We start from the raw sequence: 27,248 nt of genomic DNA, 5'->3' as shown, positions 1-27,248 counted from the left end.
TAATTTAATATACACTAAACATCATTCCTCTCTATAAATATGTTCTTTTATATTATTTACTACTTAAACTGCATTGAACCCTATAAATAGATAATACTAATAGATCAAATTATTATGTATTACAACATATATGGTTAAAATAATCTATTCTGTATCGAAAATATAAATAGAATAGTATATGATTATAGTATGTGATATACACACGTTCACTCACCGTAAAGGACTGGGATGTCTATTTATGTGACATAATGACACATTTTTCAAAGTATAGCTATATTCTTCATTTTTTCTTTGTTATGGTTATACAGCAAATTGTCCCATCCCACTTTTCTGCTTTCTATTTCTTTTTTTTGTTGTAATTTTTTTAATTTGTTTATTGTCTAGAAACATATTGAGGTAACTCTCAATGAGGGTGTCCTCAAACTCTTAACCCAAGTATCTATTCTACAACAGTGTCTTGTCTAGGAGAGATCAAAGAAAAGCTCGCGTGTGTGTTTGTTCTGCCATGGACCTTGGCGAGAGGACACAACGCACCGTCACCGACGAAAGTTTGAGACAATGTGGATCTGCAAGATAGACGTTAAAGGTTACAGAGTTTGTCGGAGCTGAGCGATGACGTGTAATAGAAGTTACTGTTTCAGTTGTTTCAATAGATTACCTGTACTTCAAAAATGTTGAACACGACTTATCAGAGATGAAAAATAAATATACGTGTTGGGGACATTAGTTTCGTTATACTTGTTATTCAGTAAATAAATATGTGGGGTTGCAACATATATTGTATGTGTCATCAATATATTCATTTATGTATGTTTCTGTGATGACTGATAATGAGACATAACCACCAACAATCACATTATTCACTTTTTGTTTTTGTACAATTTTTTAATGCTTTTGTGATTTTTACATCTTTTCCTCCATGAGTTCCTGTCCAGAAGCATATAAAATTAAATTATTAAAACATAAAGTATATTTGCTTCCGTTTTGTTCAGATAGTTCCTTACTTATTTGACCAAAACAAATATTTTTTTTTTTTACATTTTTTTACTTCTTCTTTAATACACTTCTTTCTTCTTCTTGATCGTGTTCATCTCATCATTTCACTCTTCTCTTTCTTCCCTCTCTCTCTCTTTAGTGTTTTTTTTTGTTTATGAAAAAGTCTTTAGACTTTGGAATTTCCGATCAGAAACACACAAAAATGATGAAAATGACAATTGGAACAACCGCCGCCGGCGACGGTGAATGGGAGCTCCGACCTGGTGGAATGGTTGTACAGAGACGAACAGATTATAGCTCCAACGTACCACATGTCATCCGTGTTCGGGTCAAATACGGGTCGGTCCATCACGAGATCAGTATCAACTCTCAATCTACTTTCGGTAACAAAACAAAAACTTTTTTCCAAATTATCATTATTATTAGGGGCCCTTATTATTATCATTAATATTCTTGTTTTTTTTATTTGATTTGTTGTTGAATTTTTAACAGGGGAATTAAAGAAGAGATTGTCTTTTAAGACAGGAGTTCATCATGAAGACATGAAGATTCTATACAAAGACAAAGAAAGAGATTCAAAAATCTTTCTTGATCTTTGTGGTGTCAAAGATGGTTCGAGACTGGTTCTCAAAGAAGATCCAATTTCTCAGGAGAAACGTTTCCTTGAGATGAGTAAACTTGTCGCTAAAGAGAAAGCCAATAAATCAATATCCGACATTAGCTTCCAAGCCGATAGACTCGCCGGGAAAGTATAACTGAATTTCAAATTTCCCGCAATACTAATTAATTAATATCTCGTAAATTGAAATTGAATTTTATTTTTTGGATTTTAGCTGTCGGCGTTTGATGCAGTGATTGGTAAAGGAGTGAAAGTTGAAGAGAAGAATCTGGAGAATCTGCTAGAGATGTTGATGAATCAGTTGGTGAAGCTCGATGCGATTCTAGTCGATGGAGATATTAAACTGAAGAAGAAGATGCAGGTACTTGTTAATTACTATGGATCTAAGCATAGAGCTTCTTGGTTTAAAGAAAAATTGGTATTTATAACAAGATATTATTATATGATTTATATAGTTTTATATTTTTAATATATTACGTTTGTCTAAAATGTGTGACTATGTGGTGAAGTATTATTTGTGCAGCTGATAATCAATTTTCTTTTTCTTGATTCGAATAAATGTTATGTAAGGAGGAAAGATTACAGAAGTACGTTGAGGCACTGGACGCATTGAAGATCAAGAACTCAATGCAACCACAAACGCAACTGAAACCTCAAACACAACCGCAGCTAAAACCGCATATACAACCACAACACAAGGAACGAGATGTGGTGACAGTTGAGGAGGAAACGTCGAGAAAATGCACGGCCTTATCGCCAGGTCCTCCGGTTATCATAACGACGAGATGGGAAACGTTTGATTCCAATGCCACCTATGCGGCCGAGGCTAAAACGGTTAAACCGCTCCATCCAAAATTCAAATGGGTATTATTTGATTAGTATATGTATACATACATATACTGTGCCTTACACGATAATATTAGATATTATATATTTTCAGATTTTGTAATATATGTGGGTTTTTGTTCTTTCTAATTGTGCATGTTTTTGTGGTTGAACATTTAGGTTTAATTGTGTCGTGTGTCGTAGGCTTATAGCCTTAAGGATAGCTTCAACCAATAATGAGACCTAAGTTAATCGCGTCGCGTGAGAATGTTCTAATTTTCTTCTTTAAATAACAAATCTACAATAGATATATTCATGTAGTTCCTCAACTCATAACTTTTTTTGAGAATCTCAAAACAATTCAAGCAAGTGTTGAACTATATGTTTATGAGTTGCCACACTAAGTAGTAAATGTGGTGGTGTTGTAACTTGTAACAGCGACAGTTCAAATGCGAAACGGTCCATGACAAGACAATCTATGTTAAATAGATAGGGACAAACCGTTGAAACAAACCATAAACTTCCAAACAGTCGTAATAATAAACTATAATACATTGCAATATAACAGAAATTTTATTTACTAGTAATCAATCATATTTCAGTTAATATATAACCCAAGTCTATCTCTAAATAACTCTAAGACTTGGTCATATATGTAGTCTAGCTTTTAGCTGGTAGCATCGTTGATGTAAAGATGTTTCATTACCCGGCCCGAGTTCAAAACGCATAATGTATATTGTTGAGAAAAAAATATGGAAGACTTGTTTAGCACTAAGCTTCATAAAAACAAATATTTTTATAGGAAAGTTATATATGAAATATTCATAGTTCTTCAATACAACCAATTAAACATATAAAATAAATAACCAAATAGTCCCAGTTTTGAATAAAATAAATAATCAAATAGTCCCAGCATTGAAAGCACCAGGCCGAACTTGTTTATAAATGCTTAATGTAAATTTTCAAGTCAGCGAAACTGAAAGAGCTTTTTCAATTCATGTCAGGATCGATCAAATAGTCCATGAAGTCTTCATCGTCACAATCCTATAAAATATACAAACACACAACAGTAAATAAATTTGATATAAGAAGTTGGGTGTACTGTAATTCAAATATAACATTTCGTAAATTTAATATAATATAATAGATAAAGACGTGTATAAATGGAAAACTGGAAAAATACATTTCGTCACAATATTTTCACAAATATAACGTGTTTTTCTTGCAGAGTGTAAAGTTCGAGTAAGACTATCAAAATAATTAGGTCAAAACTACCATGTTCCTATGCAATCAGTTTTCAAATATCAATGATTTGTCACGTCTTTTTACATGAAAGCAATCTAAGGTCAAAAAGAATCTTTCAGCAATAGAAACAAGACTTGCCTGATTTGTAATGTTCATGTCCTGAGTAGGAAAGTGCATCTCCGGATTAGCAGCAAGAGAGTTAAACATTTCTTCATGATTATTACCCTTCAATCAAATCATTCATTGTGTGTATATTGTTAAGAAACGTTCAATCCATAATAGACACACATACACAAAGGATCTCGTAGTGATATAAACCAGGTTTACCTGATTTGTAATGTTCATGTCCTGAGTAGGCAAATACATCTCCAGATTAGCAACGAGAGTGTCCAACATCTCTTCATTATTGGTACCCTTAAAACAAATAATTCATTGTTCTATATGGTTAGTACATGTTCAATCATATAGATGCACATACACACAACCGAAAGGTAAATAAAGTTAAGGTAAAAAATAAGAAAAAGATAAAAAGTAAATAAAATATAAACAAAAAAAAGAGTAACATAAATATGACTTACGTCATTGAAACTCCAACTGCTAATGTCTTCAAGAGGATAAGCAGTAGGCGCCTCAACATTTACACCAGTCAGGTTACCTTGATGCTGCTCAAAATCATGCACATATATATATGAATCAAAACATTGCCTTAAGATAAGTAAAAGGAAAGCTAAAATCATATCAGTTATTAATCATTCTACCTGATTCTGATGAAACTGAGAGTTATTTGTATCAGAAAAAACCTCGTTGATGTCATGGTGATCACTAAATATTTTTGGTTTCTCTAGTGCAGGGATCACACCACCAGTTTGAGAAACCAAGTTGTTTTGTGACTGATCCTTATTACCAAAGAACGATGACAATGCAGAAGGAAACATTGGAGTTGAACTTCCATGGTTACTCATGTTGTTGTTATTGGAGTTCCAGTTCATGCCAACATTTACAGCAGCCAGGTTACCTTGATGCTGCTCAAAATCATGAACATATATATATGAATCAAAACATTGCCTTCAGATAAGTAAAAGGAAAGCTAAAATGACATCAGTTATTAATCATTCTACCTGATTCTGATGAAACTGAGAGTTATTTGTATCAGAAAAAACCTCGTTGATGTCATGGTGATCACTAAACATTTTGGGTTTCTCTAGTGCAGGGATCACACCACCAGTTTGAGAAATCAAGTTGTTTTGTGACTGATCCTTATTACCAAAGAACGATGACAATGCAGAAGGAACCGTTGGAGTTGAACTTCCATGGTTACTCATGTCGTTGTTATTGAAGTTCCAGTTCATGCCAACATTTACACCAGCCAGGTTACCTTGATGCTGCTCAAAATCATGAACAGATATATATGAATCAAAACATTGCCTTCAGATAAGTAAAAGGAAAGCTAAAATGACATCAGTTATTAATCATTCTACCTGATTCTGATGAAACTGAGAGTTATTTGTATCAGAAAAAACCTCGTTGATGTCATGGTGATCACTAAACATTTTGGGTTTCTCTAGTGCAGGGATCACACCACCAGTTTGAGAAATCAAGTTGTTTTGTGACTGATCCTTATTACCAAAGAACGATGACAATGCAGAAGGAACCGTTGGAGTTGAACTTCCATGGTTACTCATGTTGTTGTTATTGAAGTTCCAGTTCATGCCAACATTTACACCAGCCAGGTTACCTTGATGCTGCTCAAAATCATGAACAGATATATATGAATCAAAACATTACCTTCAGATAAGTAAAAGGAAAGCTAAAATGACATCAGTTATTAATCATTCTACCTGATTCTGATGAAACTGAGAGTTATTTGTATCAGAAAAAACCTCGTTGATGTCATGGTGATCACTAAACATTTTGGGTTTCTCTAGTGCAGGGATCACACCACCAGTTTGAGCAATCAAGTTGTTTTGTGACTGATCCTTATTACCAAAGAACGATGACAATTCAGAAGGAAACATTGGAGTTGAACTTCCATGGTTACTCATGTTGTTGTTATTGAAGTTACAGTTCATGCCAAAATTTACACCAAGAGAACCATTACCATTACTAGTACCATGAACATTTCCTCCAACTACAGAGCCAGCATCAGTACCATGAACTCTTATCCCACCAACAGAGTCAGTACCATGAACTCTTATTCCACCAAGAGAGTCATTACTGTTACTATTACCATGAACTATGATTCCATCAGGAGAGAAATTACTATTACCAGTACCATGAACTTTTACTCCACCAAAAGAGCCATAGCCATTACTAGTATCATGAATTCTTATTCCATTATTATTACCATGGATTCTTATTCCACCAAGAGAGCCATTACCAGTACCATGACCATTACCAGTAACATGACCATTACCAGGAACTCTTATTCTTTCAAGAGAGCCATTACCAGTACCATGAACTCTTATTCCACCTAGAGAGCCATTACCAGTACCATGACCATTACCAGGAACTCTCATTCGTTCAAGAGAGCCATTACCAGTACCATGAACTCCTCTTCCACCAAGAGACGACCCATGACCATTACCATAAACGCTCATTCCTTGAAGAGAGCCACTACCAGTACCATGAACCCTTGCTCCACTGAAAGAGCCATTACCATTACCATTAACTCTTAATCCACCAAGTCCAACCAAATCTCCATTTTCATCTCCTCTGATCCCAACGTAATTATTACTGCCCATAGTACCAGTAGTAGGATTATAGTTCATACCCAAAGCATTGCTTGTTGTACCATATTGTCCAAACCTAGGAGCTTGAGATGTTCCGGGAATGCTTCTCCATTCCTCTTTTACAGGCAGCATACCGTTTTGAAACCCAAGATTGCCTCTCATGGGAAGCAACTTGGATCCGGTTTGGCTCAAATCATAGGTGGGTCTACGGTTCATACAGTTGAGAGAGTCATGTAAACCAGCATTGTTGTTCCCCATGAAGCTAGTTTGACCGAGACCATAGCCAGGTTGGACATTGAAAAGATTGTTGTTGCCTAGCCTTGTGTTGTAGTTGTAAGAGTGTTGTGGGTTGATGTAGCCATCTGCTGATGAAAATGTTGAGTGCATAGCTATTCTGTCCTTCATTCTTTGATCTTCATCTCTTTTCAAGTTTCGTCGGTACTTCTGTGTAGTGTCAACAGTTGCAGTATTATAAAATTAGGATTTGATTACAAAAATCTAGTTATATCATCAGACAGCGTCCATTGAATCTACTATTGATGTATTGTGATGGTGTATACTATTCAGAGTCGGGGACAGTAGTAAAAATGAAGCATATTAGGGTTTGTTATACCTTGAATATACGTTAAACAAAGTTAACCCCGCTATATCTACTTCTTTATGTATGATATTTGATTCAGCAATATTAGCATTTTGATTTGTTGTGCTGTGAACTACGATTAAATGGCATATGGTTCTAAAAGCAGTTTGATAGATGATCGAACCTGTAGTTTGCTGGCTATGTGTGCTCTCGTCAGGGATTTCTGGTCCATGAATTTTAAAATCCTCTTAGGCGTGGCCTCTTCAAAATTATATCAAACACGAAGCAAAAGACAGAACATTAGTACATAAACCTCCAGATACTTTGAAAATGCAATTAGAAAACGAGAGTTTTGTTTACAGTTGAGTATAACGATATAAATTTCATTTTAACTTTACGGGCAACAATCTTATTATTATTATCTTTATAAACTAATAAAATAAATTAAAAATATAACTGTGTAAGTGAAAATTTGTGGTCATTTTCATTCAAAAAAAAGAAGAAAATTTGTGGTCATTATTCACTATCTGAAATGTAGTTTATCAATACATAAAACTATTATTATTTCCATACGATAGTAGATTCAGTGAACACAACTAATAATGAAAACAAATCTAACGTGTAAATATAAGCTTAAAACTTTAAGTACTTACTATGAAGGCCAATGTGTTCAATGGCCATGAAAAATTCATTTTCAAGGGCTGACGTCCATTTGATCGTAACCCTTTTAGTCTTCTTTAATGAAGAATCTCCATCACATGGATCGCTACTTGAAGTTTTCTCCTGGATTTTCTCTGAACCATCTGTATCGTCCTGGATTGAACCATCTGTATCGTCCTGGATTGAACCATCTGTATAGTTTTCACATGTAAGTTACATCACATGTAATATATAGATAGATAACAAAACATATCTTGAATCATATAGTAAGAAGACTACAGGAAGGAGTAACAATGAGATTGTTATTATTGTTCCTATCATATGCGTCATTGATTGATATGAATTTACCGTTAATTCTGCGGTCTAGAGCATGCTTCCACATGTTGTTGGGATCGTTTGGTTTGATCGGTTTTCTTACGAAGCACGGTGCTCCACAGGATAACCTTTCTTGCTCAATTTCATTTTCCATGTTTGCTGAAATCACTGTAGAAATCAATCAAACACAGACAAAAGTCGGAAAGGAGCTTGTTAGCATCATCAACTGAGACTATAAGAAAAACAATTTAAGAACAAATTAACCAACGACGATGTTTAAGATATTGCATATCAATTAGTGGCTTATAGTGTTGTTTTCTTCTTCTTATCAACACTGACCTGTGATCTTTGATAATTAGTTTTTCTTTGCAAGATTTTCTTATTGCATTGTTATGTTTATATATATTATATATATGTCATATTTAAAAGGATAGTATTGGTTTACCTTAGCTGTCATTAAGTGTTACATATATACATATAAAGAAGATTTTGATTTATTTTCTCATTTTATAGTAGTCCCTATATATTTTCTAAAAACAGGTCCCTTTTAAATAGGAAATGAATACTTCTCATTTTAGATTTTTAATATATATATATATATATATATATCTTTATATATATATTATTTTTTATTGAGCAAAGATTTGGAAAATATTTATCAAAAAAAATACAGGTAATTTTGAGCAATGAAATTTAATAATATATCTCAAAAACAGTCACAAGTAAAATTTCTTTTGTTTCTTTGTCAACATCATATCATCTCTTTCTATTGAGGGACATACAATTATATTAATCACCTAAAATAATTACAAGCAATGGTTATCTTGTTGCCTTGTCATTAGGCCTGGATAAGGGGTGGATATCCGAAAAATTTGCATTATTCATGATTCGATCCGTCCCAAATGAATATTTACATTTGTGATTCGTTTCGATCCAAAAATTCTTGATATCCGGAGTTTTTTTAAATAGTTGCGGATTATACGATTCAATCCGTTAATTATATATATATATTTTAAATAAAAAAATAAAATATAACATTAAAATTAAATAAATTTTTTTAAAATATCAATTAAATAAAATAATAATATCATATTAACATTTTTAACATAAATTGTGAGCAAAATTCAATATTAACAAGCCTAATAAGAAAACTCATATGTTAACATTTGACTCAATATAAAATTAAATTAGATATGCAATAAACAAAAGAAATTTGAAAAAACAATTTAAAATAAAAATTAATCAAATTATATCATAAAATATGTATAGATATAATAGTAGTTTGTATATACAGTACATTATATATCTATAAATATACAAATCGGATCGGATATCCACTTTTTCAGAAAATAATATTTGTGATTTGTTTCATTTTTTACGAATATCACATTTTGATTTTTGCTTCAAATTTTACTGATAATTTGTCAAGCTCTGGTTGTCATCGCGCAATGCTTCTTTTATTATTATTATAGGGATGTCTATATGACTAATTTTAAATAGACGTTATTTTTGTGTGTTTCCGTAAATTGATTAAAAATGGGGTGAAAAGAAACAGAGTCTATAACCAAACATGTTAGCCCGTGCAAAGCAAATCAGTAAAAGGTTAAAAACTAAGCAATGGGGACAGTAAAAAGTTATATTTCTAATTATCAGCTATTTTCTTAAAAAAATATCATTATATATATAATAACTTGTTGATATGAAAAAAAAATAATTAACGTTCGATAAGTGGGATGGAAAACCCTTACCAATAACAGGTAGATTTCCAAATTCTTCTTTAATCTTCTTTTTAAGTTGCAAACCATTCAAACCAGGGATATCATAATCGTTGATTACAATATCAATGTTGTTGCATTGACCTCTAAGCCTGGATATACTGCTTCAGAGGAATCATTTGCTGTCATTACTGTAATCTCCCCAAATGATGTATCTACAAATTAAACAATTAAAATATGAGAAATACATGCATGGGTGAATATATTATATGTACATACCTGTATGCGTATTTGAGTTGGACGAGTTTTTGTAAGAAATTTTTATTCTTTGCTGAACAAAGGTATTTATCAAAATTGTTACATAATAAAAATAAATAATATTTTTGTTTCAAACCAGTCGATAGATTCGAATAAACTACATTTTGAGAAGAAAATTATTTAGATTATAACTTATGTTGGGTAATTGTATATATAGGTAACTATATTATATATCTGCTTGATATGCCTGGTTACTGAGTTATATATTATTCAAAGTGTACATAATGAAATATTTGAAGTCCTGCAATCCCCCAAACAAGAATGAAAAAGTAATATGAGGAAGAAAGAACACATACTTTCCCTGCAAACATGTAAGACCTTGTTTTCATATCATGTGAGATTCTTTTTTTTTTTGAAACTGATATCATGTGAGATTCTTACAGAAGTGTTGAAGATTATATGAAAATTTGTACATGCGCATGCCATTTAAATTATGTTTTTTTTTTTCATATGAACATTAGGACAGTAACCCAATCTAGCTAAGGTTCCCAATATATATCTTATTATATAAAGTTTGATTCTTCAAAATTACTAATTAATATGATCTCGACACAAAATAATTATATATTTTAAGATTGTGACATGTGTTACTCTATCTCATAATTAAAAATATATCTACTAAGATATTAACAAAAACAAATTTTACTAAAAAGTAATTATAAATATTATTTAATAGTAATTTCGTTTTTAAAATCCTAATCAAAAGATAATTGCAAAAGATTATTTGATAATAATTTTCCTTCTAATTACTGTGACATGTTTTTAAATATATAATGATTAAAAATATATAATAAGATAATAAAAACGAATTTTGAAAAAACTACTTTTAAAAATTATTTACTACTAAAACAATTTTTTTAAAAAATATATAGTAGTAATATTTTCAGAAATTTTCCTTTTTCAAATCCTAAAAGATAGATTTGAAAATAATTTATTTAATATAATTTTCCTTTTCTAAACTTTTAATCAAAATATAATAATAAAAGATTATATTGAGCTTGGTTCTTCAAAATTGCTAATTAGATGATTGTGACACATGTCAGTTATATATTTAAAAATGTGATATGTGTTAAACTATCTCATAATCAAAATAAATATACTAAAATAATAAACAAATTTTCTTAAAAATTAATTATAAATATTATTTAATAGTCTTATTAGTATTATTATTATCATTTTTATTATAATGTTTGTTTTAAAAGATACTAAAGATAGAGAATTATAAAAGGTAAATATTAAGTTTTAACAAAAAAAATGTTAAACCAAAAACGAATTGTAAAATCCTACGAGTACAGTAAATTATTTAATAAAAACATGAAGAAAAACTAACTTTAAAATAAACAATATTAATTTTTCAAAGCCTAATTGAAAGAAACTTATAAAAGTACTCTTATTATTTTCTTATAGGTAACTAACTTTATTTTTTAATAAATAATTAATTGTATGTTAAAAATTACGACCAAAAGAAACTATAAATATTTCACATCTATATTTAAGTTTAAGCTTCTACATATTCTTTTTACAAAACACAATATTATTTACATGAAAAGTATTACTTGAGTATTTTTTTTTAATTTCTTGATACAAATCAACTTTTTATTATCCTTATTACATCTTATGATATTAACATAACTTTTAATTTTGATATTGTTGTCGTACATGAGTATGTGTGAATATGATGAATATGTGTTTACATGTTCACATATCTTTTTACCTTTTACCTTTTAACATGTAATTTATTTTTTAGTTTGTCTTTTCAAAATTTTATTTATCATGATGTAACACAAATATTTTTTGTTATACATTTTAAGGTATATTTTATTATTTATAAATATAGAATTTTAATAGAATTAGATCAATAATAAGGATTATAATAGAATAATAAAACATTAAGTTAGATTTAGGGCTTAGCGTATAGAAACATTTTAAACCTTAAATTTTAAATTAAAAATATTTAAAATAAAATTATTCTTGGAGAAGGTACACTAATAAGAAGAATTGATTAGTATATCTGAAGAAAATGTAAGAAAACATATATGTGAAAATGACGAATCTATTAAAGTGAATCCGTACTGAGAAAAGGAACATCATCAAAATGAAAAAAAAAAAAAGAAGATGGAGCTCTGCTTGAAGAACATTAGTTTTTTACTTTATATATTAAACTCGTTGTCGTGTAACTACACAAAGTAAAATATGAAAATATGTATGAGAAAAAAATAAAGAAAGAAAATATGTATTAGAGGTCACATAACTTGTATAACAACAACTGTGCTTTAATGGTAGTTGGTTTGTCTCTCCAAAACCCAAAAAGGTCAAAGATTCGAAGATTGGAGATGAAACAAAGTGTTAAATATCAGTCTATAATCTTCTAAGTCACAAGTTGTGGGTTTTTGGTTACATGCACCACATGGACTATAATCCTTCCAATCATCGACAGCTCTAGCTTTCATCACAGCTTCTTCGTCTTCGATCGGCATTATCTTCTTTGTCTTCTTCCTCTCTTCTCAAAGGGTTATCATTGCACCATGACGTGCTTCCTTTCTTCTCAAAGTTGAATTACCTTTTTTGTAATCTCAGAAAGGCTATAAGTTTAGCAATGAGTATGATTTTGTGTTTGCTTGGGTTGGAAATATGAGCTATCATCCTCTCTCTCTCTCTATGTGGAAAGAGCTCCATCAACGATGATGCACTAAGAGGATGGTTCTTCTGTTCGTGAACCTGGATACTTAAGCACTCCCTTGTAACACATCTTGTGCAAATGTGGCAAAAGTGATTGGTTGTGCTGGTCTAGAGTATTGCCTCTTAGCAGTATCTGTATGCCAGATTTCAGCTTTCTATGTGCGAACGTCAAGAGCACCCTGAAAAAAAATTAGCCTCCCCATTCAAATTATAGGATTTTAAGTAACATTTTCTTAGTTTGTATGCTTAACAAAGAGGTATTTGCGATGTAAAGAAAGCAATACTTTTAACTGTTTTCCTTGATTGTGCGGAAAGCATTTCCTCTTCTATCTTTAGAAGTTCCAACAGATCAATAGCCTGCAACAAAGCTTAATCATCAGAAGGAGCTATATCTTGTGATAGAACATAGGATTCCAATAAATGATTTTTAGACCAACCTTACAAATAGCTCAATTAATCGTGGAGTGCAACACCTGCAAATAAAACATGCATTAGAGATCACATTAACTTTTTTTTAACTTCATCAATGAGAAGAAGCCCGAGTCCGATTCACATCCCATCTTCAAATAAGCAGTTGTTGATAGATATTTTCATTTTAATTAGCGAATAATGATGAATCAACAACGACTTCTTGACAAATACTTACTTAAAAGCTGAATAGTATCAGTATTCCAAAACTCACATCTTCAATTTGGGAAAGACCTGTGGATATTAAAACTAATAGAAATCAAATCATGATAGACATAGCAAGAGAAAGAAGAACATGACGAAATGATTTATTTATATGCGTAACTTGGAGAGTGAGAGAAGGAACATCCATGAACCGAGCCCGACAGAAGCAACCACATTGAGGATATACAAAGCTTTGCCATTGAGGTTATTGATCCCCACGACTGCAATAACTCGGCCGCGAGAAGAGGTGAGGCCCCTGGTAGTGCCAATACCTATAATCGAATGGAGATGATTAAATAAATTTTATTTCTAGTTGAGCTAAGAGATCATTGAAGATCCGGGTAATGTAAAGAGTTTGAAACTAAAGTCGTGGGTGGAGATATTGGTTCAAACCAAAACGCTTGTGTTCATATATAGGCGGAGCTTCAATCGTTTACTCTGAAAAAAGATGGAGGCTGTGAAATCTGAAGAGACACGGTAGTTCTCCGCAAGCCGAGCATCGATAGGGAAGAAACGTAATAACTCTTGGGCCAGACTGACAAAAGTTGAACCCATTTAGTTTTTCAGTTGACACAAGCCCATTCAGAGAGAAACCGACTTTCAATTATGAGTAAAGAGATTGCCACGTGTTCTATTTTGCCCCAGTCTAAAAGATGAGCTGGATAGTCTAGGGAGAGAGACCAACTCTCCTTTATTATTATAAGATAAGATAAGATAGATAAATAGATATATATGTATATATATCTATTTTTTCGGAACTTAAAAACGGCTTGTAAAGATAACGCGTGGAACCATGGTAAAGATTACAATTGTGAAATAATTAGCTTTGTAGTATCTCTTTTTGACTTTTTCTTTTAATAATTATTTTGGGTTATTACACAATCGTTAAAAGACTTAGAAACTAGTAGTTTAGGATCAGATCTGCACCTTGCGCAGGATGAGATAATATGAAAAATATTAATGTTATTTGTATATAAAAAATCCTCACATATACGGCGATGTTGAATACATTCCGGACCTCAACTTTGCATTACCGACGGTTTACAATAAATATAATAATAATTTAAAATATAAGGTTGGTCTATTTTGTCAATCATTAGCAGATCACGAACTGTTAATATGGGTATCTCATTATTGTTATTCGTTGTTATAGATTTAGTCTGCGAATATTATATATGTGGCAATATAAAATTTCACTAGAAAATATAAGGTTGGTCTAATTTTGCTCAAACTCATTGTAATGATGCCACGTAGGCAATATAAAGATGTAAGGTGATAACACGTCAGCAAAATTAAAATGTAAATAATACAAAATATAATGTTACATATTTTTAAAAGATCCTCAAATAATATATAGGAGATGGTAGAGAAGCCAAAAAGTTTGCACAAAAACATAAAGACCACTAGCTTAAAAATACATCGTGCTAATTTATATACAAAATCTAGACTAAATTAAGGACATTTAATGAAGTTTACCAATAAATCTTGAGATGATTTGAAAATCTTTTTGTTCAATGATTTTATTAGTTTCAAATTTAGGAATTTTTTTATCACTGATTTATTGAAATTGTAACAGAAACAGAGTTATGTGATCAACACATACATCCACTAGTAGGTGGTATAAATAAGCTAACGATAACATAAAACAAAGCCAAAAAGAAGGTAGGTCTAACCATCAAAATGGTTATTTCAGATCAACTTCCATCATCATTTCAGCAACCCTGGCTTCTTCATCCAAAGGTGATGTAACCATGAGATGCAGGCATTCTCAGATTTGTAAAACTGCAGTATGAGATCACGTATAATATTATCCATGATTATCATAACAACTTGATTCTTCATCGGAGATGAATGGTCCAGCGACCAGAGAGTATTCCCACTGAAATTTAAAGATTTTCCATAAACAAACCAAGAATTGAGGATTCCAACTATATCTCATTAAAAAGCTTCCAATCTATTGAAACTATGAGAACTTAAAACTTTCATCAATTCAAAAACAACTACGACCCAAATTTAGGATTGTTTACCATCAGATTTTCATACATCTATATCACTAAAACTGAAATACTTTTTCAAAATAATATTTTCTTCACTTTAATATTTATCAATTTGTGCCACTAAATTAATAATAATTATTAATTAATTAATTATTTTGTTAGATTCTTCTCTATCCAAACTTACCAATCTTAATAAATTTACAGAAATTATTTATTTTATTATATTATTCTCTAACCAAAATTACAATCTCTAACCAAATTTTACAAGAAATTAAAAATATATATTTAAAATGTGACTATAAATTTTAAATGGTATATATTCATATATATTATTATTTCATTCCATATACAAAAAATAAAATATAAATATTTTTGTTAAAACATATAAATTTATTTTTCAAATATATGGTAAATAAGTTGATTACATATTAGTATAAGAATACAACAAATAAATTTCAACTTAATATTTTCCTCAAAAATGAAAATAAATGTTTAATTTATTTGGCATATAAAAACTTAAAGACATATCTATCTATATTAGTAAAAGATAAATATGTTTTATTTTAGTAAGATATATTTAGTAATATACATAAATATAATAATTGATGTTTTAATTTATAAATAAATACATCAAAATGGTTACTATAATTGAAAATATTAATTGGTAAATATGTTATATAACATATTGATTGGTTTTATATCCAACTGCAATATGAGCAATCAACAAGTTATAGATAAAATATTGATCTATCATAAATGATATATATTATAAATCGAATAAATCCAATTAACACATGCTTGTACAATCATTACATTGATTTCATAAGTCTAATATTATTATTTTTTTTTTATATATTAAACAAATACCATGGATCAAGCTATAGTACTTGTTAAGATTGTATTGGATACATATTAAATTTATCATTTTTGAGTTTTGCATGTCTACAGACACAAGATGATTGTATAGCATGTTGGAAGATTGTACCCATTTGTACTTGGTTTAAAAGATATAGATTATTTCCATAACATGTTATTTTCTATATGACCATCTAGTAGTATATATAAAGTTTATATTATACAAGTTTACTCAATAACAGATTACTATGCAAACAATAAAATAATTCATATACCAAGTACATCTATGGTTCGCCATGCATGTAATCTGTTATTTTTAATTTTATATAATTATTTAACTCGTTAAAAGCTAATGTTTCCATGCATGGATATTAAATGAATATATTATTATATTCTAAAATATTATTAAATTGTAAAGGTTTATTTTGAAAATGTGTTAGAATACCTCCAATGGAGAGATGTAGATGGAGTTTTTGTTATTAAAAATAAAAAGAAAATATTAAAAGGAAAGAAAGAAAACAAGTAAAAGTTTTTATAGTTAAGAGATTTTGAGAACTCCAAAAAAACTTTACTGTCCATATGTCTATCACCTTTGTATTGGTTGGATTTTTGAAAACAAAACTGGAATTTACATAAGTAATTAGGTCGGTAACTAAAAAGTCATATTTTGATGTTTCTAGAAACCTTTACCAATGGGTTCTTTCTTACCAATGGTTACCCTTATAGTGTCCACCTTGCATTTTTATATATCGACAATCTATCTATATATATATAAATAAAGTATATATAAAGTACTGTTTCTTCACTTTAGGATGCGCCACCTCAGCATCCACGTCACTAAGTCGTTTAACCTGAACGTGACACCTGTCCACTTTTGCCTATACGTTGCGTTTCATTTAAAAATTGAATAGGTATGGGTTACATCTTTTACGTGGGCTTTAGGCTAAAACCCATCCCAATAGTGAGCGTGTCACATCTCTACACAGCATTTCTGATTCTAGGGATTGAGTTGAAGAAGTCGGCGCGATGAATATGTTGGTAGAGATTTTTCTCACGTCGTTCAATCTTCTTTCTCATTGACAGATACATCGCCTTAAAACCCTTCATAACTCCATCCACCATAATTTATCATTTAATACGAAGTTGTATACCTGCGACTATAAAAAAGTTAGACATCCTCCTCTCAAAATCAGCTTTCTTAACTTGCAAAGTAAATTTAATCTCTGAGAAATGGCTAAAGTCAAAAGTGCTTCTTACCTTATTCGTCTCGGCCACCTCGACTCCTCGCCATGGCACCCCGCGACTTCTCGTGCGACTTCTCAGCCTATATCTGATAATCAACTTACGTTACACCTATTTTCAGTTTGGTCCTTTCTCTTTTGTTTCTTCTTGAATTCAGTCTCACCTAACTAAAGGAACACTCCACGTGTATATGCAATTAAACATATAAATTTTTTTTTTCCGGTCAACATACGTTTGATTGACTATAAAGTAGAAGAGGACAAGCCCAAAGAGTAGATAGCAGCCCAAGCATTCAAAGCCCATCCCAAAATCTAACAATACACGTGAAAAAGATAAAACATCAACCCTTACTCTTAAGATTCAGTCAAACGTATAGTATGCAGAATCCATCACTTTATAGCGCAAATAAGTCAAATGAATAACAAAACAAGATCTTTACTGAAAAAGAATAAAAAAACAAGATACATTAACCATTATTCGTAATGCCAATTCATAATCACTCCAACAATATTAAAAAATGAACATTATATTGACCATCTCATATTAAATTGACTTACAAGTCAAAATTTAGAACACAAACACACAATGCTTAAAAAGACACATTCACTAACGTATTAGGCGACTGGCTAAAATTTTAAAATCAATAAACTTTATTTAAGTCCGATAATAAATATGAATTATATCTTAAGGTAAAAAAAAGACACACTATAAAGCCACAAATTTTTAGTAAAATATAAAACGTTGATTGATTATCTACTACGATCATCCGATTTTATGATTTCGAATGGTGATCGACCGCATCGCACCGTACCACCGTAAATAGTAATAAAAATCTCTACATATACCTATGTATCTATATATTTTTGTTACTATTAAAATCACAACTGCATTGTCTGTAGTTTTCCCGCATGTCACCCTTTGCAGTCTATAACACAAACACAATGAAAATATATCATCCCGCCCGTAAGATTTTTAAGGTCAAAACGAGTGAGATATGAACTAAATTATCCAAAATGAATTATATGAATGCATTTTCTCTAAATTATTTAAAATTATACCAACTACCTGATAAATCCAAAAAACCTCAAATCACCTATTTTTTTTTTCTTGGAAAAAACCAATTTATCCATAAAATTTACTCAAATTAACCAAAATAATCTGAAACGCCCGTAACCGAAAGGGACCCGGTTTTGTTTTTGATATTAGCTGGTTCCTCAATTTCTTGTCCAAACTGAACCAAAAACCATAATAACTGAACGAGAACTGAATCAAATTATAAATAACCGAACATATCTTATATCTTTAGAATTAAAAAAATTAAATAAAACCAAATAAACCAGATCCAACCAAAAATCGAAATGCCTTCTTATCTTAAAGGCCACTTTGACAAAAAAAAAATCAGTGCACATTTGCTTGTAATACATATCTGATTGACAAATAAAGTTGTAAATTTCATATTAGCTTGACCTGAAAGTTTATATTAACACCATCCTAAAATTTCAATAATAAACCAATTGTTATCAACTTTGTGTATTTTACAAAAACGAGTTCAATAGAAAAGAATGATAATTTTTTAAAAAAAAAATACAAAATAGCATTCAATACATAATTTAAATAAAATTGTTTAATCTACAAAAAATGTTAAATAAAAATATAATAGAACAAATTATGTTAAAACATGAAAAGAAGATATTTGATGAAATACGAATTATAAGCTTTCGTTCAACACATCCAACACTAAAAGTTATAGAATATGGTTACTTCTTCTGGCTTTAGTTGATGAAAACAAAAACGAATATAAAAGAACATTTATATGTAGTTGGGTTCATATTGATTTCCAAATGATTAATAGTTACATTACATTTTAGTTCCTTATTGTTTAGTTATGTTTTTGTTTCACTCTAACTTCTTCGAATAAATTATTTGATTTGAAGAGGGATGTAACTAAAGTTAAAATAGCATTTAGCAAAAAAAAAATTAAAGTTAAAATGGCATGAGAAAAATTCTAAAAATTAATTAACATTTTATTCCAGATATAATTAAGATCTGAAACAAATATATTCTAAACTATAATTTCCTGATACATTAGAAAATATTAGTTATTATTTATGATACTATTAAACTATTTATATAGTATTCTAAAACTGACATTGAATTGTTTTACCAAATTTTATTATAATTTAACTTATTTAGCTTGGAGGTAGACTAATTTATATTATCATGAAAATTAATTAGTGTAGATGTTTTTTTTTTAAATTGAAACTTCTTGAAATAAATATAGTATTATCTATTTAAAAATTAATATTTTATTTTATTATGTCAAAGTGAATTAATAAAAATAAGAAGATATATATATATATATATATATATTATCTCAGTATTCTGAACTGTTTTTGCTAATTTTGTATTCTCTGAAAATAGAGAATAATGAAGGATACTTTTTTTTTTAATTTCAAACCAAAAATGCTTATTAAAAATAACAATATGATTTCAGAATTCTATTCTTATTGTTTTTTATAACATAGTTTTCAATCTAAAATTATTTTTTAAATATCTCATAAATTTATATAAAACAGTTTTGATTAACTTGCCGACCCTAGTATTTCATATTTGATTGTTTCCTAAATTTCTATGTTATTTTCTCGTTTGCAAATTAACTTTCTAACATCTCTAATCACTAGAGGTAAATGAAACATATTAACATAACTCTCTTTTTTTTTTACATTGAGAAAAAATGAAAAGGACTTTTAAGAGTCACTATACAAACTCTCCGGCCGACGAGCCTTAGAGAGAAAAAAAAACACAAAACATAAAGAGCACAAGACTCCAAAACAACTAACAAGATTCACCACAGAAGAACAAACCACTTTGCTTCTTCTGCGAAAACACACCTAAAAACAACTTTCTGAACACCGGAGAAACTCACCGGAAAAAAAAAAGACAGAAAGAAAAGATAAAACTGTCTTGAATAATCATCACTTTGATTTCTTGAGAAGAACAGTGGTTCTAAAAACGGCGTCATCACGGATAAAACTCCACCACAGATAAGACAGAGGGATCCCTGCAGCTCGCCAAAGAGCATGAGCATCAACATAGCCTTTGTAAGGAGGGAAGTCAAGCATTCTCAGACACGTTGTGAGTATGCACGAGACAAAGAAAGCTCTTAGCTTCCACTTAGATGGATGCGACGTTAAAACACTCCATAAACCCCACACTACTAGCTCTACTCCTCCTATACCGTATATAACTTTCCTGTGCAGCCCTGTCAAGTTATAGAGAGTGAGAACGTGATATGCATTAGAGAGTCCTAAAGAAGATCATATACCTTCATCAAGGTTGTAGAAATTGAGGTAGATGATATGAGTTGCTACAAGTGCAAGAACAGGTGCAGTAACCATGACTTTGGCAGATTGATCATGTATACTGAAAGACCGTATTACAGCTAGAACTAGCGTATAACCGGCTAGTACTGTAGCCGAAGAGTAATCTAGCCTCTGTGTCAAGTCGACATCTCTATATACAAAAAGTCCAAAAAAAAAAAAAGTCAGACTGACTTGACGAGTTTTAACAATCTAAGTGCAAGCCCGGTCCAGAGCATAGGTAAAAGAACTGGTTGCTTATCACATCACATTTTATGAATAGTTTTAGTTGTATATAGGGCATTATGAAAAAAATTATATGTTAAATAAATGTACAAAAAGAAATAATTGAGCTTATGACATTTATAATTTTTTTTTTAAATGTCACTGTCTTAGGTGTATAGATTGGAACATGGAGATAAATGAATGTTACCTGCTGTGACAGACACCACTCCAGAAGAGTGCATTCATTACAATGATGGCATAGATATGCAGTAATCCATTGTATTCATAGTAAGTTTTTCGGTTTGGCTGGAGAGGCAAGTGATAGTAAACGAGGATGAAGTAAGAGACCCATCCATGGAACTGTATTGCAAGGTCAAGAGCAGCGAAAGCAGCGGAGACAGGTTCCTGAAGATGCATATGAGGAACATTACTTCAAAACAAGTGCTGAGTTTGTTTCTCTTGAAGCTGAGAGTATGCAAAGAGGAAGCTACCTGAATGCCATAGACATGTTTGAGTGGCCATTTACCGAAGTACTTGGTAGGTTTCTCACCGTCTCTTTTCCTCTCTTCTTCTCTAGTCATCATGCATTCGTATTGACAATCACTTTGGCAATCCCACTGCTTCCATCGCAGGTAAAGTGGCTCTTGCATGTACCATGGACCGTCATTGGCCTTTCCATCAGCTGAAAAAAATTTACATTGATGGAAGCAAGTATCCCCCACGCATCCAGTTTTTTGACATTGATCAACACATGACCTGGAAACCAGTCAACATATTAACACTGCTTTGTTAATAATAAACATTAGTTGAATCAATGACAAGGTTATGAGCAAAGAGAGTAATCTTAGACAATGCCATACTGCTAAGTTATTTTCTAGGACACATGCAAAGACGTTATTACAACAAAGCCTCTCTCTTAGGCAACATCAACTGGTCTATCCATCAAACCTTGGTAACAAGTTCTACTTTTATTTTTAATTTCTTTCATTCTTCCCATTAGAGAGAAAGAAAAGCTTCCACTAAACAAAAAAATGACCCTACAGTTATAAATCAAGGATTGTACAAACACACACAAAGATTTCATCCTCTAACGTGTTACAACTCTCACCACAAGAACTTGTGATCGAAAAGTCAACCACACAGTTATAATCTTTTCCCCCACCATCTTCTTTTATCACTTCTTCCTACTTTATGACTCTAATCCCTCTTACTTTTTTCTACCAAACCCCTTTGCAAATCATCCATACCTAACAAAGCAATATCTGTTTATTTTTCTGTTTACTTCCTAAAAAGGAATCAAACTTAACTAAATAGAAAGAGGATTATAAATTCTTGTATGAACTCGAAATCAGTAACTGAGTCTAACGGTCGACTCTCAAACTAATAAATAAAACCCTCAGCGTCTGCATTTTTAGTTTAGACAGGAACTCCAAACTAAATTAGATATGAAAGCAGACCACAATCATAAACTAAAAAAACGAATCTAAGAGTACAAAACAAAGGTTCTTGAGGATCGGAGACTTACTTGTAAAGAGGATCAGCATCTCCTTCACTCGCTTCCAGTGTCCAAACAAGGCAAGAGACTACAACAATAAGTACAACAACCCATAACAGATTTCGCGCCATCTTATTATCAAAAGAGGAAGAAGAAGAAGGAGAAAGAAAGAAGAAGAAGAAGAAGAAGAAGAAGAAGGAAGAGCTTCTCCTTTGTATTTTTTTTTATTAGAGGGGAAGAAGACTTATAAGTCGGTGGGACGATGATCGGGGAGAATGAAATTGGTTTAGGTGTGGCAGCAGCTTCTTCTTCTTGTCCATCAAATCGCGGAGACAGGTGGATGCATCGAGCAAAACAGAGAGATGAGAGAAGAAAGAAGATCTCGCTACAGCAATGGAGAGAGAGAGAGAGAGAGAGAGAGAGAGAGAGAGATCCCGTGAGCGTAAAGGAGTAGAAGCGCGTGGCGAAAGAGAGAGACGCGTGGAACACTGTAATAAATATCACACAAGTCTTATGATGTAATAACTATAAGTCTATAACTAATTTGTCAGAGTTGCATCTTACCATCTCCAACTTAAAGTAGATTGATTGTCTGTCGACAAATTATTCATAAATAGCAAAAGCTGGCCTAGTTTATAAAGTAAGTATAGATAAATTATTAAAGAAAAAAACATTTTTAACTGATTATAAAAAAGAGTAAATCTTCATCGTACTTAAAAATATTCTCTGAACATTTATTCAATGTTAGGATCATCTAAGTAACTCTCTGTCCAAAAAACTTTTCATGCCAAAGTTTACTTTTTCTCCTCTATTAGTTTACAAAATAGCTGACTGAAGTGGTGAAGTGCATATATTTTCTAATAATTTGTGTAACTTATTCTCAATCATTAACAAATATAACTTTCCACAAACATAATTTTGGTGGATGATAGTGAAAGAACTAATCAAACTCTAATATGTTATTAGAGTAACTCTAATATGTTATGAATCTTCCATTTCTATCTAAAAGATAATAACAAATAAATAATATGTTATGGGCGAATACGTGACAGCACGATGTTTCAGAGCCGCACCTTCAAGTACTGCGCGTGTGAAAGAGAGTCGGTCCGGGAAATATTTGGAGTAAAATATTTCATTTCGTTGATGATTAGCTGTTTTTCGTAATTATTAATAAATAATTAATTTGTACTAAGAGTACTACACATTAGTCCTGCCCAAATAGATAATTAATATAAAGTCAAACAAATCAGTGGTTTTTAGATTTTAAGTTGCGATCTTAAGCATCTAGTGATACGACACACACAAAATCATTATTGTCTTATTATTGTCCTAGAAGAACAGAAATCTTTTCTGAAACGTAGTAAATTAAAGATTAATTATGTTGCACTTTGTAGAGCATCTCCAAAAAAAACTCTATAACTTTAAATATGAAGTTTTTTTCTCTCTAAAACTTCAAATTTGAAATTTCATATTTTTATGTGCATTTTAGTTTTTACAATTATACATCACATTTATGATTCTCTAATATTTTTTTTGTTTATCATTTTAATCCTTCAAATTTTTATATCTCATAAATATTTCATTTTTTTATAAATTTAATTTTTACATATAAAATTAAATAAAAGTAATTAAGATTTAATATATTTTGACTAGATTTATACAACAACAATATGCAAAAGAAACTTAACAAAATTTTTTTAAAAAAAAATTACATGAAGACATAACTATTAAACAAATTTAAATATTACAAAACACTAATAGTCAGGTAAACTTTATCCGGAACCTCCAAAATCTCCAAAATATTGTCCAAACAAATTTGTGTAACCGAAGATGGTTTCTGTTTTTTATGTATTTTCCATATGATTCTTTCTGGTTCAGATCGAATGTATTTACGAGTATTAATATCATCGATAGAAGTTAAGTTTTGCAGCAATATTTTGATTTTCTCTTTTACTTTCTTTTTCAGATATAATATATTTACAAGTATTAATATCATCCGATTTCAACAGTTTTTAGTTTGTAATCTACAAATTAAAAATAAATAGAGTCTTTTTTACTTTGAAATACACTGGATGATCATATATGCATAAAGGAAATAATTTTATGGAATTTTATGGAATATTATGGTATTTTGCTTAAATTTTAATATTATTTTTATTTTTTTTTTAAAAAAAATTATATTTTAATATAATATTTTACTAATTAATATTGTTGTAAAATTTTATATTTGTGCTAGTAAATTCTTTATGATTTTAAATTAATTATTACAAATATAAATACCATAGTATAAAATAAAAATAAATTTGAAGTTAAATTTGAAGTTTTAATTTTAGAAAACAATACATTTAAATTTCAAATATAGAATTTTAGAAACTTCAAAATAAAGTGTCTCTTTGAAGATGTTCTAACTAGTTGGTTATGAGTACGATGATGAGTTTATTCCAGTTTCCTAAACTCGAATCTTTTTTCTGAACGAATTTATGAGTTTTTTCTCTCTTAAATCCAAATGGTCCCCAGCAATTTAAACCTTAAATGAAACTGAGAAGGAGAGTACATAATATTAATTTAATCTAATGGTATGAATCTGTTAAATAAATAAAAAGGTATGAAATCTGAAGTTTTTTTTGAGGATTATTTTCCATCTTGTTTACTAAAAAAATACATGGGTCCCAAACTCACATATGCTCAGATTTTTATCTGTGAATGTATATCTTTTTAGAGAATAGAATAGTCTTTCTCGTGACACTTCATCTGCGGTATTCAATCAAATTGCACTAGAAATCTAATCAATAAAATGTCGGTCAAATCAATCACTAAAATATACAGCATTTGGTTGATCACATTTCACAAACAAACAAGCGTGAGTGTGTGACATATGTATTAATCTCACATTCGAGCTGTAATTTGTTTATATGTTCATTCAAATCTTCCACAGTCATAGTCATCTATAAGACTTATAAACAATTTTTACTTGAATATATCCCTCAATTAAAATAGTAAATGTGTAATATGATTATCATCAACTCAAGAACCGGCGACTGAAATAACAGCTTGTAGATCGGCGAGACACTCCGACGGGAGAGAGAGGAACGTGTTCATAAACAAATCGTCCACAGTCTCAACTCTCGCAACACCGACGAGCCTACACTTTCCTTCTCCGTCCATCCTCTCTCCTCTCCCTCTCTTCTTCTCTCCTATAGACTCCTCCGTCGTCAACACCGTTTTCACCACCAACGGCGGAGCTCTGTATATCCCACCTCCCGCCGTAAAACAGAACTTAGCAGTGAACTCCAGCTCCACCTTCAAATTATTCAAATGCAAACTGTAGAATTAGAAAATATAATTATTTTTGAGTTGATATGTTGTGATTTCATAAATTACATAGAGTTGTATATATACGTGACTTAAAACTATTTTAATTATAAATATTACTAATCTAAATTTTATGATATATATATCTAAAATTATTTAATCCATATCAAAATAAAATTTATAAAATATTCTTCCGTATTAATATTATTCAGTTGCTACGTTGTGATTTCATAAATTAGATAGAATTTGTATATATACGAGACTACTTAAAACCAATTTTAATTATAAATATAACTTATCTAAAATATATATTTAAATTATTTAATCCATATCACAATAAAATTTATATAATGAGAGCATTGAAAGTTATACCTTGCCGGAATCTTGGTCGATGGTTCCTTGGAACATCTCCGGAGCTATGTCGATTTTCAGAAACGGAGGTAATGGTAAGCCAAGAAACTTGGTGGTTTGGTTTGTAAGAGAAGGAATGTAAAGAGTGCCCACATCGAAACTAACGGACAGTTCAGAGTTTGATGTTCTGTTTTTATCACAACCGTCCGCGTCGATGCACCGGGCAGTTCCGGAGCCGGAACCTCCTTGAGGAGAATATTCGAAATCAGGGTATCTTGAGATGCTAAGCTTACCTGTTCCAATAGTCTTGAAACTGACAGTGTAGAGGTTACTTGGGAGCTGTGTTGTGTTGGGTTTAGAGCTTAGGGAGTTTGAAACTAGTTTGATTTGGTTTGGTGATTTGTGGTTAGAACTGTATCTTCTTGGGGATTTGTAGATTGTTGTTAATGAGTTTATTCTTGTTGAAGCCATTGTCTCTCACTATTTGGTTTAACAATGTGTTGGGATGATGAATCAATTTGATTAAGGAAAGACAAAGTTGAAGAAAGCATCAATCTTATCGTCAGAAAGAAAAATATGTGGCTAGTTTCTGATGTTCATCCTTCACCTTGCAATTGTGTATTCTTTTTAATTCGTATAATGGGCTAAAAGGAATATTACATGCATGCCCCACAAAAAAGTTTATGGGTTCATTCATTCTTGGGCTCAATCTATCTGTGAAAGTGTGGATAACCGGGAATTTTGTTTCTGGTTCAAGTGAACTCTTGGTTCATGTTGGCCTTGTACAAACTGATTACTGCACATTGTGATCGTTTTTTTTGTTACCAGTTAACGAGACTGAAGTTTGTTAGTTAATGAGAGCATTTCTGGTTTAAATTAATCTCTATAAGAAAAATAATTTCCCATGGAAATATGGTTGAGTTGTTACTTGTGAGTTGGCAACTGGCTATATGGATAATTTAGAAAATCGAATATGTGATATAAGTTCTTGATTTTCCATCTCCTACCATATTATTATAAAGATATACAAACACCTGGACATACATACACCAAAGGATG

General features: G+C 30.8%; 4 protein-coding genes across 4 annotated transcripts; 1 reads left to right on the top strand and 3 right to left on the bottom strand.

The window, feature by feature from the left end:
• The first annotated feature begins 980 nt into the window (after positions 1 to 980).
• Positions 981 to 2,760, top strand: LOC106431676 (BAG family molecular chaperone regulator 2-like). The gene is made up of 4 exons (XM_013872486.3): positions 981 to 1,379; positions 1,489 to 1,745; positions 1,830 to 1,976; positions 2,186 to 2,760. The coding sequence occupies exons 1-4, from the start codon at positions 1,151 to 1,153 to the stop codon at positions 2,492 to 2,494; spliced, it is 942 nt and encodes a 313-aa protein (XP_013727940.1). The 5' UTR covers positions 981 to 1,150; the 3' UTR covers positions 2,495 to 2,760.
• A 670-nt stretch (positions 2,761 to 3,430) lies between these two features.
• LOC106431689 (uncharacterized protein DDB_G0283357-like) lies at positions 3,431 to 8,150 on the bottom strand. The gene is made up of 10 exons (XM_048773985.1): positions 7,648 to 8,150; positions 7,179 to 7,255; positions 5,524 to 6,858; positions 5,164 to 5,427; positions 4,804 to 5,067; positions 4,444 to 4,707; positions 4,264 to 4,347; positions 4,013 to 4,099; positions 3,824 to 3,910; positions 3,431 to 3,484 (listed from the first exon to the last, which is right to left on the bottom strand). Exons 1-10 carry the CDS (start codon positions 7,673 to 7,675, stop codon positions 3,431 to 3,433), a joined length of 2,544 nt encoding a protein of 847 aa, XP_048629942.1. The 5' UTR covers positions 7,676 to 8,150.
• Positions 8,151 to 20,131: 11,981 nt separating this feature from the next.
• LOC106431674 (post-GPI attachment to proteins factor 3) lies at positions 20,132 to 22,986 on the bottom strand. Its single transcript, XM_013872485.3, has 5 exons — positions 22,557 to 22,986; positions 21,523 to 21,787; positions 21,240 to 21,436; positions 20,773 to 20,960; positions 20,132 to 20,709 (listed from the first exon to the last, which is right to left on the bottom strand). Exons 1-5 carry the CDS (start codon positions 22,655 to 22,657, stop codon positions 20,423 to 20,425), a joined length of 1,038 nt encoding a protein of 345 aa, XP_013727939.1. The 5' UTR covers positions 22,658 to 22,986; the 3' UTR covers positions 20,132 to 20,422.
• Positions 22,987 to 25,474: 2,488 nt separating this feature from the next.
• On the bottom strand, positions 25,475 to 26,824 carry LOC111216231. Its single transcript, XM_022720579.2, has 2 exons — positions 26,211 to 26,824; positions 25,475 to 25,826 (listed from the first exon to the last, which is right to left on the bottom strand). The coding sequence occupies exons 1-2, from the start codon at positions 26,658 to 26,660 to the stop codon at positions 25,551 to 25,553; spliced, it is 726 nt and encodes a 241-aa protein (XP_022576300.1). The 5' UTR covers positions 26,661 to 26,824; the 3' UTR covers positions 25,475 to 25,550.
• Between the last annotated feature and the right edge of the window lie 424 nt (positions 26,825 to 27,248).

This window comes from Brassica napus, unplaced genomic scaffold (genome assembly GCF_020379485.1).
Source record: "Brassica napus cultivar Da-Ae unplaced genomic scaffold, Da-Ae ScsIHWf_2778;HRSCAF=3551, whole genome shotgun sequence".
Lineage (NCBI taxonomy): Eukaryota > Viridiplantae > Streptophyta > Magnoliopsida > Brassicales > Brassicaceae > Brassica > Brassica napus.
Note: the sequence above shows the minus strand (reverse complement) of the source record. Positions and strands in the feature narration are given on the sequence as shown.